The following is a 14,047-nucleotide window of genomic DNA, read 5'->3' on the forward strand; positions in this document are numbered from 1 at the left end:
ACGTATTTATCATCGCACACAGACCTTTCCACATGGTGTTTGAAAGTAAGATATAATTTCAGAGACAATTTTAGATACGCCGTTGCACCATCATTACCGAGCTTATGCCAGACACGGGCAAGAAGATGAGCAGTGGAATTATTCTGACTGGCTTGAGTGGAGACAGGTTTATTATTATATACATATGCCTACCTAATACGCAACTGCTACACTTCACGGAGAGAATGAGTAGATAATATGATGCTCAGTATTTATTTTCCTAAATAAGCTTTTTTTCGGTTTCATCACCTCCATCAGTATATCTGCAAACAATTGCGTTTATTTATATTTTACGTAAAATATAATTTATAATGTGTCTTTTATTTTTTTATGTTGTACTCACTTTCAGATGCCGTAGATGGATGTATGTCATCTTTGAGCAAACTGTAGTTCTTGGACGTAATATTTTATCAGTAATGTTTTAAAGATGTTCGATGATCAGATCTTGCACGTATATTATAAAAGTTATTTATTATTCTGACAGTCCCTTGACAGTTGTAGAAATTAAGCTTTGACGGCTGGTTGTTCACTCTCAGGTATTTATTTCTAGGTCGTGTTTGTAATTCGGGTCCATTCCAGTGTCCGCTTCCACTCGTCGAGTTGAGTAATGACGTCATACCTAAAGCAGAGACGCAACATAGAGGCAATCTTTGAAGGCAATTGTTCACATTTGTAAACAAAGGAATTTAACATACGATAAAATTGCATTCACAGTTCACGTGGTCAGTTTCTTAGACACAAATTATATCGAAAAGAACTCAAGGTAACGAAAACAAACAGGAACAGAAAAGAGAAGTATACATGTCTTAAATAAATTATCGTAATTTATGCGAGAAAGAAAAGCACAGAGAACCTCTAAATCCATTAGTGTGTAGAGCATGATACTGCGAAATAACGTTAATTTTTAATAATAATTATTGAATATAACGGGACTAGTACACAAGTAACGAAAATCACCAAAAGGATGGTCTAGCAAACATTTGATTCGATAACTAGAATTAAGCTAGATAATTAAATACTCTTTACCGATTTCAGCCATTCCACGGTAATTATTTAGTCTAACAAACATTTGAATCGATAAGAAGAATTAAGCTAGGTAAGTAAATACTCTTTACCGATTCCAGCCATTCCACGGTAACTATTTAGTTCGTTTTTTTCAGCAGGTGTGTTCACTGAAGTGTTATAAGATTTCTGCATTTGTAATTGCTCTCTGAACTTCTGCGGAAAAATGACTAATATTAGAGTTGGTAACTAGAACTGACCTATATAGGTTAATTCTAATTACCGATTCTAACCATTCCGCGGCTCGTTATTTAGGCAGTTTTAACAACAAGTGTGTGCACTGAAGTGTTACATGATTTCTCCATTTGGTATTACTCTCTTCACTGCTATGTGAAAGAGAAAAGTTTGAGATCTGTACCTATAATATTTGTTACTTTTCCGTTGTAGTTCTGAGACGAATAAGAACTCTAGAAATCCGATCAAAATCTAATTCCCTGATTAACTGCAAGAATTTCCAAAATTATGAACCATCGAGTAGTTGGAATCGGTAGCTAGAATTGACCTCCTATGTAGGTCAGCTCTAGTTATCGATTACAGCCGTTCGATTGTTCTTAATTGGATCGTTTTTTCAGCAGGTGTGTGCACTAAAATGTAGGCTAATAGGATTTCTGCACTTGCAATTGCCCTCTGAACTGCGAGAAAGTTACTAATATTGGAATAGGTAACTAGAACTGATCTATACAGAACGTCAATTCTAGTTACCCCTTCAAGTTTTCATTATTTCACCGCAGTAGTTTTAGAGAGAAATTACAAGTGTAGAAATGCTATTACGTTTCAGTGTATAAAACTACTGCAAAAATAATTTATTTATGAATCATGGGACGGTAGGAATCGGTTACTGGAATTTGCCTATACAGGTTGGATCTAGTTATTCCACTATTCATACCTTTTTGTGGCTTTTCGTTTGATGTGATCTGGCTTTTCTTTTAGAATTCAATGTGTCGGTTTCTTCACATTTCATACTACTAGTTCGTATTTGTTGTCATTCATTTCATTATTCCGTTTTTCTGTTATAGTTTAGTTTCTCCCCGCACTTCTCCCGTTAAATTAAATAATTAATAGTAAAATTAACGCTATTTTATAATAGTATGACTTTACCATGCGCTTTACTGTAAAGCAGTTTAAAGGTTCTCTGTGCTTTTCTACTCTCATAAATTACGAGAATAATTCTTGTTCTTAATTATTTTCATTATCTTCAATTCGTTTCGACATAATTATGACTGAGTAAATAACTGCGTGGAAACAACCAACCTACCTTCTTTAAACACCTCAAATATGAAAAACACGAAACTGACAACAACGAAAACGCAGATAATTTCTAGTGTCCGATTCCACTCAGCAGGTTTGGGCAAAAATGCTACGTATAGGCGATCTATGAAAGCAACGGAGCATACTCGTAAACAAACGAATGCGGCATGTGATAAAGTTACAATCACATTTCCCGCAGTTATTTACTACTAACGAAAAACCACAAAAAATAACGAATATTGGAATCGACAACTAGAATTAACCTATAATGGTAAATTTCAGTCACCGATTCCTACCATTCCATGATTCATATGTAAATTATATTTGTAAGAGTTGTAGGAAGTGAACTGTAATAGCATTTCTACATTTGTAATTGCTCTCTAAAAATACTGCGCTGAAATAACAAAAATTTGTATCGGTATCTAGATTGATCCTTCTGCATAGTTCAATTCCTGTAACTGATTCCAATATTAGTAACTTTCTTGTAGTAGTCCAGAGAGCAATTAAAAGTTCAGAAATCATGTTAGCCTACATTATAGTGCACACGCTTGCTGGAAAAACGATCTAAGTAATGAACTATCGAATGGTTCTAATCCGTAACTATAATTGACGTATATAAGAGGTCAGTTCTAGTTACTAATTTCAGCTATTCGATAGTTCATAATTTTGGATATTTTTGCAGTCTGTGGTCTATGTTTTTGAAGGATTTCTATATTTCTTATTGATCTCAGAACTACCACGGTAAAGTAACAAATATCCTAGGTACAGGTTCCAAATTTTTCTCTTTTTCGTACTAAAGAAGAGACCAATGCCAAATGTAGAAATCCTGTAACACTTTGAAAGGTGGCTACACTGACTCACAGCGCCAGAGATTGCGCCAAAGATTATTATTCCGCCGCCTCCACTGGGGCAGTAGTAGTTCAGAGGATGTCGAGGGCAGTTGTTGTTCTGTTGGGCAAGAGAGTAGATGCTGTTCGGTTGGTGTAATGTATAGATGGAAGAAGTTGCAATTGTCAGAATATATTTGAGATAGGAGATGGGCTTTTGATTTATGATGCTAGTGTAATGGAAAATTATCGTCAATATATAATGAGGTAAAAAGGTATTACAGTTTTCTTTAATGACAATGTCTCTTGCTCACAGGTACAGTCAACAAAGCATCTGGCACGTGTTCATTTATTAGACTTGTAATTCTGGTTTCTATGTGCAATTATAGTAATTCTGGTATTTCAATTAGTTCATTGTAAATGGTGTTTAATATATTTTGTCGTATTGAGAAAGAACCGAGCCAGATACATGTACGTTGAGTCACACTACCACACACAGAACAGTTACACTTGTGCTTTGTTGTTTCGTAGCTTTTATAGCTGCAGGGGACTTAATTAATCTATTGTGTTATGGAAATTCCTTGTCACTCTTTATTTTTATTTTATGCAGTCAGACTGCGTGCTAATACTAGTCAGGGCCACCCAGTTATGAGACTTCGTAACCGGTCACACAGCTACTAAGATTATTGCATTGATTCACTAATCTTTATAATTAAGCCCCCATGCAACTTCAGTGTACACACTTTTCGTTCAAACGGTCTAAATAACGAACGGTGAAACGATTGGAATCGGTAACTAGAATTAACTTATATAGGTCAGTTCAAGCTACCGATTCCAATATTAACCTTTTTCTACAGAAGTTCAGGAAGTAATTACAAATACAGTAATCCTGTTACATTTTAGTGTACACTCCGGCTGGTAAAACGAGCTGAACCATGGAAAAGTTGGAATCGGTAACTAGAATTGACCTATATAGCTTAATTCTAGTTACCGATTCCAATATTTGTTAGACCCTACTTCTTGTGAATTTTCGTAGCTTTTGTACTAGTCCAGTTAGATTTAATAATAATTACTAAAAATTAACGCTATTTCACAATATTATGACTTCATCATGCGCCAAACAGTGGATTTAAAAGTTCTCTGTCTTTTCCTTATTCGTATACGTTGTTGTGATCTTCAGTCCTGAGACTGGTTTGATGCAGCTCTCCATGCTACTCTATCCTGTGCTAGCTTCTTCATCTCCCAGTACCTACTGCAACCTACATCCTTCTGAATCTGCTTAATGTATTCATCTCTTGGTCTTCCTCTACGATTTTTACCCTCCACGCTGCCCTCCAATGCTAAATTTGTGATCCCCCGATGCCTCAGAACATGTCCTACCAACCTGTCCCTTCTTCTTGTCAGGTTGTGCCATAAACTCCTCTTCTCCCCAATTCTATTCAATACCTCCTCATTAGTTATGTGATCTACCCATCTAATCTTCAGCATTCTTCTGTAGCACCACATTTCGAAAGCTTCTATTCTCTTCTTGTCCAGACTACTTATCGTCCATGTTTCACTTCCATACATGGCTACACTCCATACAAATACTTTCAGAAACGACTTCCTGACACTTAAATCTATACTCGATGTCAACAAATTTCTCTTCTTCAGAAACGCTTTCCTTGCCATTGTCAGTCTACATTTTATATCCTCTCTACTTCGGCCATCATCAGTTATTTTGCTCCCCAAATAGCAAAACTCCTTTACTACTTTAAGTGTCTCATTTCCTAATCTAATTCCCTCAACATCACCCGACTTAATTCGACCACATTCCATTATCCTTGTTTTGCTTTTGTTGATGTTCATCTTATATGCTTCTTTCAAGACACTGTCCATTCCGTTCAACTGCTCTTCCAAGTCCTTTGCTGTCTCTGACAGAATTATAATGTCATCGGCGAACCTCAAAGTTTTTATTTCTTCTCCATGGATTTTAATACCTATTCCGAATTTTTCTTTTGTTTCCTTTACTGCTTGCTCAATATACAGATTGAATAACATCGGGGAGAGGCTACAACCCTGTCTCACTCCCTTCCCAACCACTGCTTCCCTTTCGTGCCCCTCGACTCTTATAACTGCCATCTGGTTTCTGTACAAATTGTAAATAGCCTTTCGCTCACCGTATTTTACCCCTGCCACCTTTAGAATTTGAAAGAGAATATTCCAGTCAATATTGTCAAAAGCTTTCTCTAAGTCTACAAATGCTAGAAACGGAGGTTTGCCTTTCCTTAATCTTTCTTCTAAGATGAGTCGTAAGGCCAGTATTGCCTCACGTGTTCCAACATTTCTACGTAATCCAAACTGATCTTCACCGAGGTCGGCTTCTACCAGTTTTTCCATTCGCCTGTAAAGAATTCGCGTTAGTATTTTGCAGCTGTGACTTATTAAACTGATAGTTCGGTAATTTTCACATCTGTCAACACCTGCTTTCTTATTCGCCTAAATCACTATAATAATGTATTGCAGACATGTGTACTTACCTTTTTCTGTTATTTATTTTCGGTACCTTCACTTCTTTTCTACATAATCTGTGGCTAAGGAACTAACCACGTGAACTGTGACTGTAATTTTGTCTTATGCTACCATCGTTTGCTTACGAATACTGTTGCTTTCGATGATTGCCGCTATGTAGTGTCTCTGCCTTAGGTATGACGTCGTTGGTCAATGCCGACGAGTGGAATAGGACACTAGGATTTTGTGCAATTATTGCAGTTAAGTTTTTAAGTACCAGGGATTATTGTTTTGGGAGTGTAGCATTTCCCGAACGTAGTTTTGTGCTAATATTATTGACTTATGAAGGCTAATTTCACGTTTGTGATTTTTAGTAGGGCGTTTATTTTATCAGACAGTTTTTCCATATAGTTCGTAGATATGTAGATGGTTTTCTTGTTTAATGAAGTTTCACTCTTTAGCGTTTTATTAATAATTGATGGGGTCTTTCTTAGGTGTGTTTTGTGTTGTATAGCTGTAGAACCATATTAGGATTATAATTGTTCTCGTATGTGATGCAGTGTAGTTACTTCTTTATGTTTCAGTGGCAGATTTAGGATTCTGTTAATCATGGAATGAAAGAATGCATATGATAGTCGTTACTCACAAGTTTTCTGTAGCTAGGTGTTTTAACTGATTCCTGACTCCTCTAGAAGGATTGCTAAAGTTTAGATATCCCTTCAATGCTAATGAATGACTACTGCTTAATTGCACCACTTGTTAATTCTCAGATATGAACAAAATTTACATGCTGCACCTTTGCGAGTAACAGCTAGTTAAATACACGAATTCTCAGATACGGTTTATTAGGGCTCAGTTGCTGGATAGGCAAAGGTAGCTATAGTTTACCTGCTATAATATGCACAGCCTGAGTCACAAACGCGATATCTCGAGCCATCATAACAGCAGAGGACACGATATCTCGAGGCTGACGGTTTATGATAAGTTCTATTGTATACAGAAATTTCACAATCACCTGAAAGATCTGGCATCTTTATGTAGTATGGGTTGCATTCATAAGTCTCATTTTATCTGCAATCGATTTCGTTGTTACATTACACCACCTTCCGCTCCATGTATGACATGTCGTGGTCATGTGGTTCAAATGCTTCAAATGGTTCCGAGAACTATGGGAGTTAACATCTGAGGTCATCAGTCCCCTAGACATAGAACTACTACTTAAACCTAACTAACCCAATGACATCACACACATCCATGCCCGAGGCAGCATTCGAAACTGCGACCGTAGCAGCAGCGCGGTTCCGGACTGAACCGTCTAGAACCGCTCGGTCACAGATGCAGGCTCATTCACTATCTCCAAATGACAAAATGATAGTATAGCAACAGTGAACTACAAATGAAAAATCAGAATCGATAAATAAACCTGTAGCAGCCGAAATACCGACATGCAAAACAAAAACACTGTCAACTTATGCACCAATGTAATATATGAACTTCTGTTGTTGGCACACACAAAAAAGCTTTAGTGACTATATCATCTGTCCTTTGGGGGTGCCTGGGATGGTTTCTGTGGTGGAAAGGCATCCTTCCTGCCTTATTCCGAACCATGAACTTCATTCTTCTGAGGGAGCAAGTTGCACGTTGTACCTGTTGTGTCACCGCCAGACACCACACTTGCTAGGTGGTAGCCTTTAAATCGGCCGCGGTCCGTTAGTATACGTCGGACCCGCGTGTCGCCACTGTCAGTGATTGTAGACCGAGCGCCGCCACACGGCAGCTCTAGTCTAGAGAGACTCCCTAGCACTCGTCCAGTTGTACAGCCGACTTTGCTAGCGATGGTTCACTGTCTACATTCGCCCTCATTTGCCGAGACGACAGTTTAGCATGGCCTTCAGCTACGTCATTTGCTACGACCTAGCAAGGCGCCATATTCAGTTACTATTCTGAGCAGATAATATTGTGAATCATATACCGTCAAGAGCGACGTTCATCATAAATGGATTAAAGTTAAGTATCAACTAGCTACGTCCGCTTTCTGAGTTCTAATTCCTTTTCATGTTCAAGACCTCACGTCAGTATAGTCCTACCCTCCTCACGCCAACGTGCGTGAGCTAAACGCGTGCATTTCGGCCTCTATTAGTAACAAGGTGTTGGCTCTTCAGCCAGCACAACACTACCAGTAGCAGATTTTCTCTCATCGGTTTTCTTCCCACTATTATCTTCACACATTATTGTCCCTGTCATTCAGTTAAAGTACGTGGTCAGATGCATTGAAAAATAGGATATGTAAGCGTCTGCTCTACATTGCATCCTATACTTGAGAACTGTCCCAAAACGTCTTACATAGAACTATGACATGTTATACTGTAGCACTGTCGCACATCATACTTGCTGCTTTGAAAATTAATGCCTGCAGTAAAATAAGAAATGAAACAAAGGACTACAACAACAAATTCTTCATGCATTGTTTGGGTCACGTACGTGACATTTCTACATACAATTTTTCATGGAGTAATGTATCTTCATAATCAAATTGGAACTTGAACATCTTTTTTCGAAGATAATTATTGGTGCTGCAAATGACAAGCACTAACATACCCTTGGCCAGTGGAGAGAGGACGAGGGCATGGCAGGACCACGCCCCTGCACTGCAGCCAAAGATGGTGACGTTGTCGGGGTCGCCGCCAAAGTTGGCGATGTTGTCCTTGACCCAGCGCAGCGCCATCACCTGGTCCTTGAAGCCCATGTTCCCCAGCACCACACGGTCACCCGCACACAAGAAGCCTGCAGCACCACACGCAGGAATCACCACAGCCGCTACCAACATCGTCTGTATTGTTTAATGAACTCTCGGAACAGCTTCCGTATGTCAGTAACTTTCCGTCACAATATTTCGCTACAGATGGACTAACTCCATCTCATTAACAAAAGGTTTGGGACTGACATAACAGCGTTGTTTTGAACACACTCTCTGCTCAACATACAATTTATTTAATGTGTTTTTTCAACATCCTTGTCTTCCTGGGGGCCCAACTCTTTATGGAAGATTTTTAGGGGTGAGCGCTTTACTCAGCGGCTTTAAGACTATGATACTTTGGTGACATACTGATGGTACTTCTACACTTTGGTCTCATTGGTTAGAGAGTCCCTGAAAGCTTCTGGAACGTCTGAACTACATACATGAAAACGTAAAATTTTGTGTGGTTAAGAATAAGTTTACTATCTTTGGTCCGAAAAAAGCATGTTCTTTGAGAATATGTTTCTCAGGATGTGTTATAGATATCAATGTCAAATTTGGTCAAAATATTTATTGATATCTCCTCTACAAAATGGAATTTTTTCGACCGGAAATGTCGAAGACCAAAGGCGGAAATGCCGTCAGAACGAAACAAAATTTCGATGTAGACCTCCACGTGTGGTATGTCACAGGTCACCTGGCTCGGCTGAAATCAAAATTGAGTTGATGTAAGCGAAGTACATAAGATTTCTTAGGAGTTGTACCTCGCTTAAGTTATTTGGACCATAGGAAACAAAATGGCGGCCATTTGTAAACAAAATTGGTTTTTTCATCGATTTTTCGATTTCATCGGCCAAGTAAAAATATTTATAGTTGATGGATCGGAATAAAAGCTCCTAGTCAATTTAGTTAGTTTCGTCGGAAACAAAGAATCATGCCAAACGGTTCAGTAGATTTGAAGTTAGCATACCGCGCGATAAAAAAAAAGTCATTTCGAGAAAAACGCGTTTGAAGTTTTGACTACATATAAATACAATATTATGCAACTTACGTTCAATTTGCTATTCCGGGTCCATAAACTAGTCATTCCTCTTTCTCATAGAGGGCGTTCTGCTCTATCTGGGCCATCCTGCGCTTCTCCAGAGCCGTTCCTACGGCCGGTGACAAGCGGTTTTCGGCCGCTTGAATCCGGTGGTCGTCCGAATGCTTGGCGAACTGCGTCGAATAGAGTCCCAGGGTGTCGTCCATCGCTGTCTTCAGCATTGCTAAATACCCTTCGTTGAAGCTGCTCACTGCCAGAAAAGTCGCAATCTCCACTGTCTTTGCACCAGAATGGAAATGCTTGGGGGCTATCAAACACACACGTTCAAACTTTCATTTGAATGTTGTGTGTTTCCCCCCAAGCACCGGTACAATAACTCGTCCTCCAAAAGGAAGAAACTGGTGGGTGAAAAAGGCCGATTTCAGGCAGGTGCATTTTTTGTTCAACCGCGAATAACAAACATGTCCGTTCCGTATTCGAAAAAACCGTTTCAGGTGTAGATTTTAAACACTTTTATGGATCCAAAAGTGCAATTTTTTGAAAAATCGATTTTTTGAACCAACAGACAGTAAACCTCGCCTTAAGAAAAAAGAAACTTGTTTGCCGCATTTAGGAGCGCATTTTGGGACACCAGCGGCACGCTCGCCTCCGCTGAGCTTAATATCCGCTATCGCAGAACACTGTTTTTCTACCGCCAGTGCGATGAAATTTAGTGAAAGAACAATTGTAGCCTGTACTTCAAATTTTTGGAGCTCCGTTATCAATGAATAAGTGGAAAAATGGCTGTCTGAGGCCGTTATCAATCGGGCAATCGGGATGGTAGAGCAGTGTGTGGATTCGTATGACAGAAAAATTTCGAGCTCTGCGTAAGCGGATTCGTCCTGCGATAAATCTGATGTCGATGAAGCTATTTTTCACCTCGGAGGACGCTCCATGCACCACTCAGACTTGCAGCAGAACTGCACACACAAGCTATGCACAGGTCCACCTGAGTGCACAACGCATGCACCAGTAGCGCCTTAGATATACGAGATCTGGGTACTGTCACCAATATACAATCGACGATGGCCAGAAAACTCTGTCTCTAAATATTGTGGCAGCAGATTACTGTCATCCAGCATTTCGGCTGAAATGTCATAGAAGAATTATATGAATGTGTGGTGTCTGTTCTTTTCGACATGTCCGAAAGAACAGAAATCAGGCAGAACCCGCATTTGTGGAACATTATACGGAAATTGGAGGGGACCACTGCAGTCTGCTGCCGACACTGCTCTCTGGTCTGCGATTCTATTGTAGCTTACATATCGCAGGCAGCGCGTGAGCAATTCATCGAAGTTACATCTGCTCAAGTGCGCTAGTAATAAATTCCTCAGCCGTGGACCTCTTACAGCATAGCTCATAACAGGCAAAAGGGTGACGGAAAAACACATAACAAACATTCATTCAAAAACAGATTCACAATTTAAGTTATTATGCACTGGATGCGTATGAGATCTGTGAGGAAGCCATATATTTTTCGACAAATGAAAGATATTTCGGAGCCGGACGGGTTTTGCCAAATTAGAACAGTTCTCACCTTAGAACCAACATAAAAGAAGATTCCAGGAATAAAAAAAGGAAAGACTAGTATTCTGCTTCTAATCAATAAAACTGCCCACCTCTTTGTAGCCCACAAAAAGCAATAGATAAAAAAATTGAAACCATTCCTTATATTTGTTATTCTTCTTCAGCTTAAAATGTTCTTCTGCAATGCAAAACATGTACCCTTTTAAGTTCGAAGTTTTATTTGTTAACACGTAGAAAACGAACTGTCTTAGAAGCTACGAAACTGTTATTCTTTTCGGACGGGTAACATTTCCAGTCGGGTATTAGAGCTTCAGTTACCAGTATATGACTTTCTGCGGTTGTGTTGATAAGTGCTAATTTCTTCCTAGTCGTTCCAAATTCTGATTCTGCTTTCACGTAATAACATGTGCGCTACAGATTCTACAAGCTGACATTTGTCGCAGTATGGAGATGGTCTCAATTTGATTTTCCGTGCCGTCCGGTGTGGTAGAGCGGTTCTAGGCGCTTCAATCTGGAACCGCGCGACCGCTACGCTCGTAGGTTCGAATCCTGCCTCGGGCATGGATGTGTGTGATGTGCTTACATTAGTTAGGTTTAAGTAGTTCTAAGTTCTACGGGACTGATGACCTCAGATGTTAAGTCCCATACTGCTCAGAACCATTTTTTTTTGATTTTCCGTAATCGTTCCGCTGTGGGTATGGTTTCGTTTACATCGTCTATCTCGACACGCTTCACAGCTTACTGCCTCGTAAACAGGAGATCCCAGGTTCGAATCTCAGTCCGGTACACATTTTCACTTGTCGCCGCTGATTCCGCGTAATATGCCGCTGCACTTAAAAACAGCGATCCCCTTCAATTTACATGTCATGGAACAAACTGTAAGCAACAAAAGTTTTAATTTATCGCCTAGTCTATATTTCTTGTTTCTCACAATGGCCCCAGCTCCCATTAACGTGTATGACGTTTGTTTTATGTACTCACCCAGCACTCCGAGGCGATAGTTGAAGGACACATACACGACGCCCTTTTCTATGAGGAAGTCTGGACGGAAGAAGTCCTCGTTGCCCGACAGAGCGGCCAGGCCTCCTCCGTGGATCATGAACATCACTGGCAGCTGACCACCAGAGCACTCTGACGGCAGCTGGTGGACAAACCGTCAAGCAGTTCAGGCCGCAGGTCATTTCAGGAAAGAAAGAAATAACTAATATACATTGTCCAGCTTTATATAAAAACAATATCTTTATAAAAAACAACATACACGCTTATAGAAAGATTGCCGGAGTATGGATGAAAATCAATAGAAACAAAACTAAGTGGCTGAGAGTATAAGGTAAGTAAGATATGAAAATGAAAACAACAAAAGTTTAGCAGTCCGCACAGAACAGATATTTTGGGGGCATATTTACTGATAACTGGAGCGAGAAAAAAAGAAGTAATGTCAAGAACTGCGGCAAATCAAAATTTCCACGAAAAATAAACGCTAATTGTTCACCAGATTGGCGATAGAATTAAAAAAAATTTGTGAAATTCATCTTCTGGAGTTTTTTCTATATAGCTGTGAAAGCTTGACAATGGAATAAAATAGGTAGAGAGAAAATTAAAGTATACGTGATGTGGGCTTAGAGGAGACTGAAGAAAATAAAATGGGCGGATAAAGTGAAGAATGTTGAAGTACTGGAAAGGGCAATGGAAAAAAATCACCTAAACATGATTAAGGAAGGGGAGCAGACTGGGTACGTCATATTGTCTGAAAGAAAGGAAAGCTAACAAATGCTGGCCTGAAACAGGATGAGACGGCGATAGAATCGGTGTGTAGACTTTACCAATAGATAGAACGCCTTGCGATGACGGAAGTGTCCTAATAGGTTCCTGCCGAATGCTGGCAAAGGAAAAGTATGCTGAGAATGAAGCTCGGTCGAGTCAAGCGTGCACCAAGTAGAAGCCCAGGAAACACAATACAGACAACTTCAGACAAAATTACTGAAGTCAAAACTGTAATATTTTAACGAGTCATGAATTCTGCTGTCAAATACCGCACAGCGTACGAGCCACTCTCGACTATGCTAGTACCAACTTAAAATCACTTGAATTTTCGTTAAATGTCGCGCAAAATACTAGGGACCCTACTGACAAAATTCAGAAAATAATGACACTCATCACGCTCTAGACCAGTCACTGCACTCTTAAAACTTTGCATTTTAAACACAGCTCAGTTCAAGTCACTACACTCTGCATTTTAAACATAGCTCAGTCCAAGAACTGCTTGTTATGCTTTTTAAATAAAATCATGAAAAATTTGACACTGACAAAATAATCTATGCAATTTTGCTGCAGGTGTGTATCGATCACGAAACTTGTAAACGTGTCCTAACTAACGTGCAGTAATACATACGTCGTACTACCAACTCAAGCACATTATCTCCTCAGATCCTCAATAATCACTGACTCAAAACCCCTTCAGTAGTGTAGTTGAACAATTAATTCGGACAAATGCAGGGCGCTACATTATTTCTCAAAACTTAAAATAGACTCTTTTGCCAGCCAAGGATGATACCTGGTGCTCTCAGTTTCTGCTGTCTGCAAACGATGCATGGGTGATTTTTGCAGTCTCTGTACGTATATTTGCTTGGCTGGATACAGTACGCATTTTTCTAAAATATATGCATCAACACAGACTGTTTTACAATGAAATGATAAATATCGCAAACTTCTCCTTGATATATCTTTCTTCTTCGTTGCTGTTGCAATGGACTGAAGTGATGAAATTATATCGTGACGACAAGAAACCGCTAAAACAATTTTGATCCGTCACAAGGATATGTTGAAAAATGGGGTATTGTAATCAAAAGTGCGGAGAATAATATGGTGTATTGGAATCCTGGATAAAACCAACCTTCTTTCAGAAAAATATGCGTTACATTACTTACTGAATGCCCCTCATACAAGACGAATGACCAATGTCATCTACTACTGATCAAAGTAGGATCACACAGAATATCGCCGACAAATATGTGATTGGCTCGATGGATATTTCAC

General features: G+C 39.4%; 1 protein-coding gene across 1 annotated transcript in view; it reads right to left on the reverse strand.

The window, feature by feature from the left end:
• LOC124716731 (esterase E4-like) overlaps positions 1-14,047 on the reverse strand; it is a 70,663-nt gene that overhangs the window by 8,415 nt on the left and 48,201 nt on the right. The window contains exons 3-4 of the mRNA XM_047243275.1: positions 11,993-12,152; positions 8,265-8,450 (exon numbers count right to left, since the gene is read on the reverse strand). Of these exons, the coding sequence (XP_047099231.1) occupies positions 8,265-8,450; positions 11,993-12,152 (346 nt within the window). The remainder of the gene's footprint in view (positions 1-8,264; positions 8,451-11,992; positions 12,153-14,047) is intronic.

This window comes from Schistocerca piceifrons, chromosome 9, assembly GCF_021461385.2.
Source record: "Schistocerca piceifrons isolate TAMUIC-IGC-003096 chromosome 9, iqSchPice1.1, whole genome shotgun sequence".
NCBI lineage: Eukaryota > Metazoa > Arthropoda > Insecta > Orthoptera > Acrididae > Schistocerca > Schistocerca piceifrons.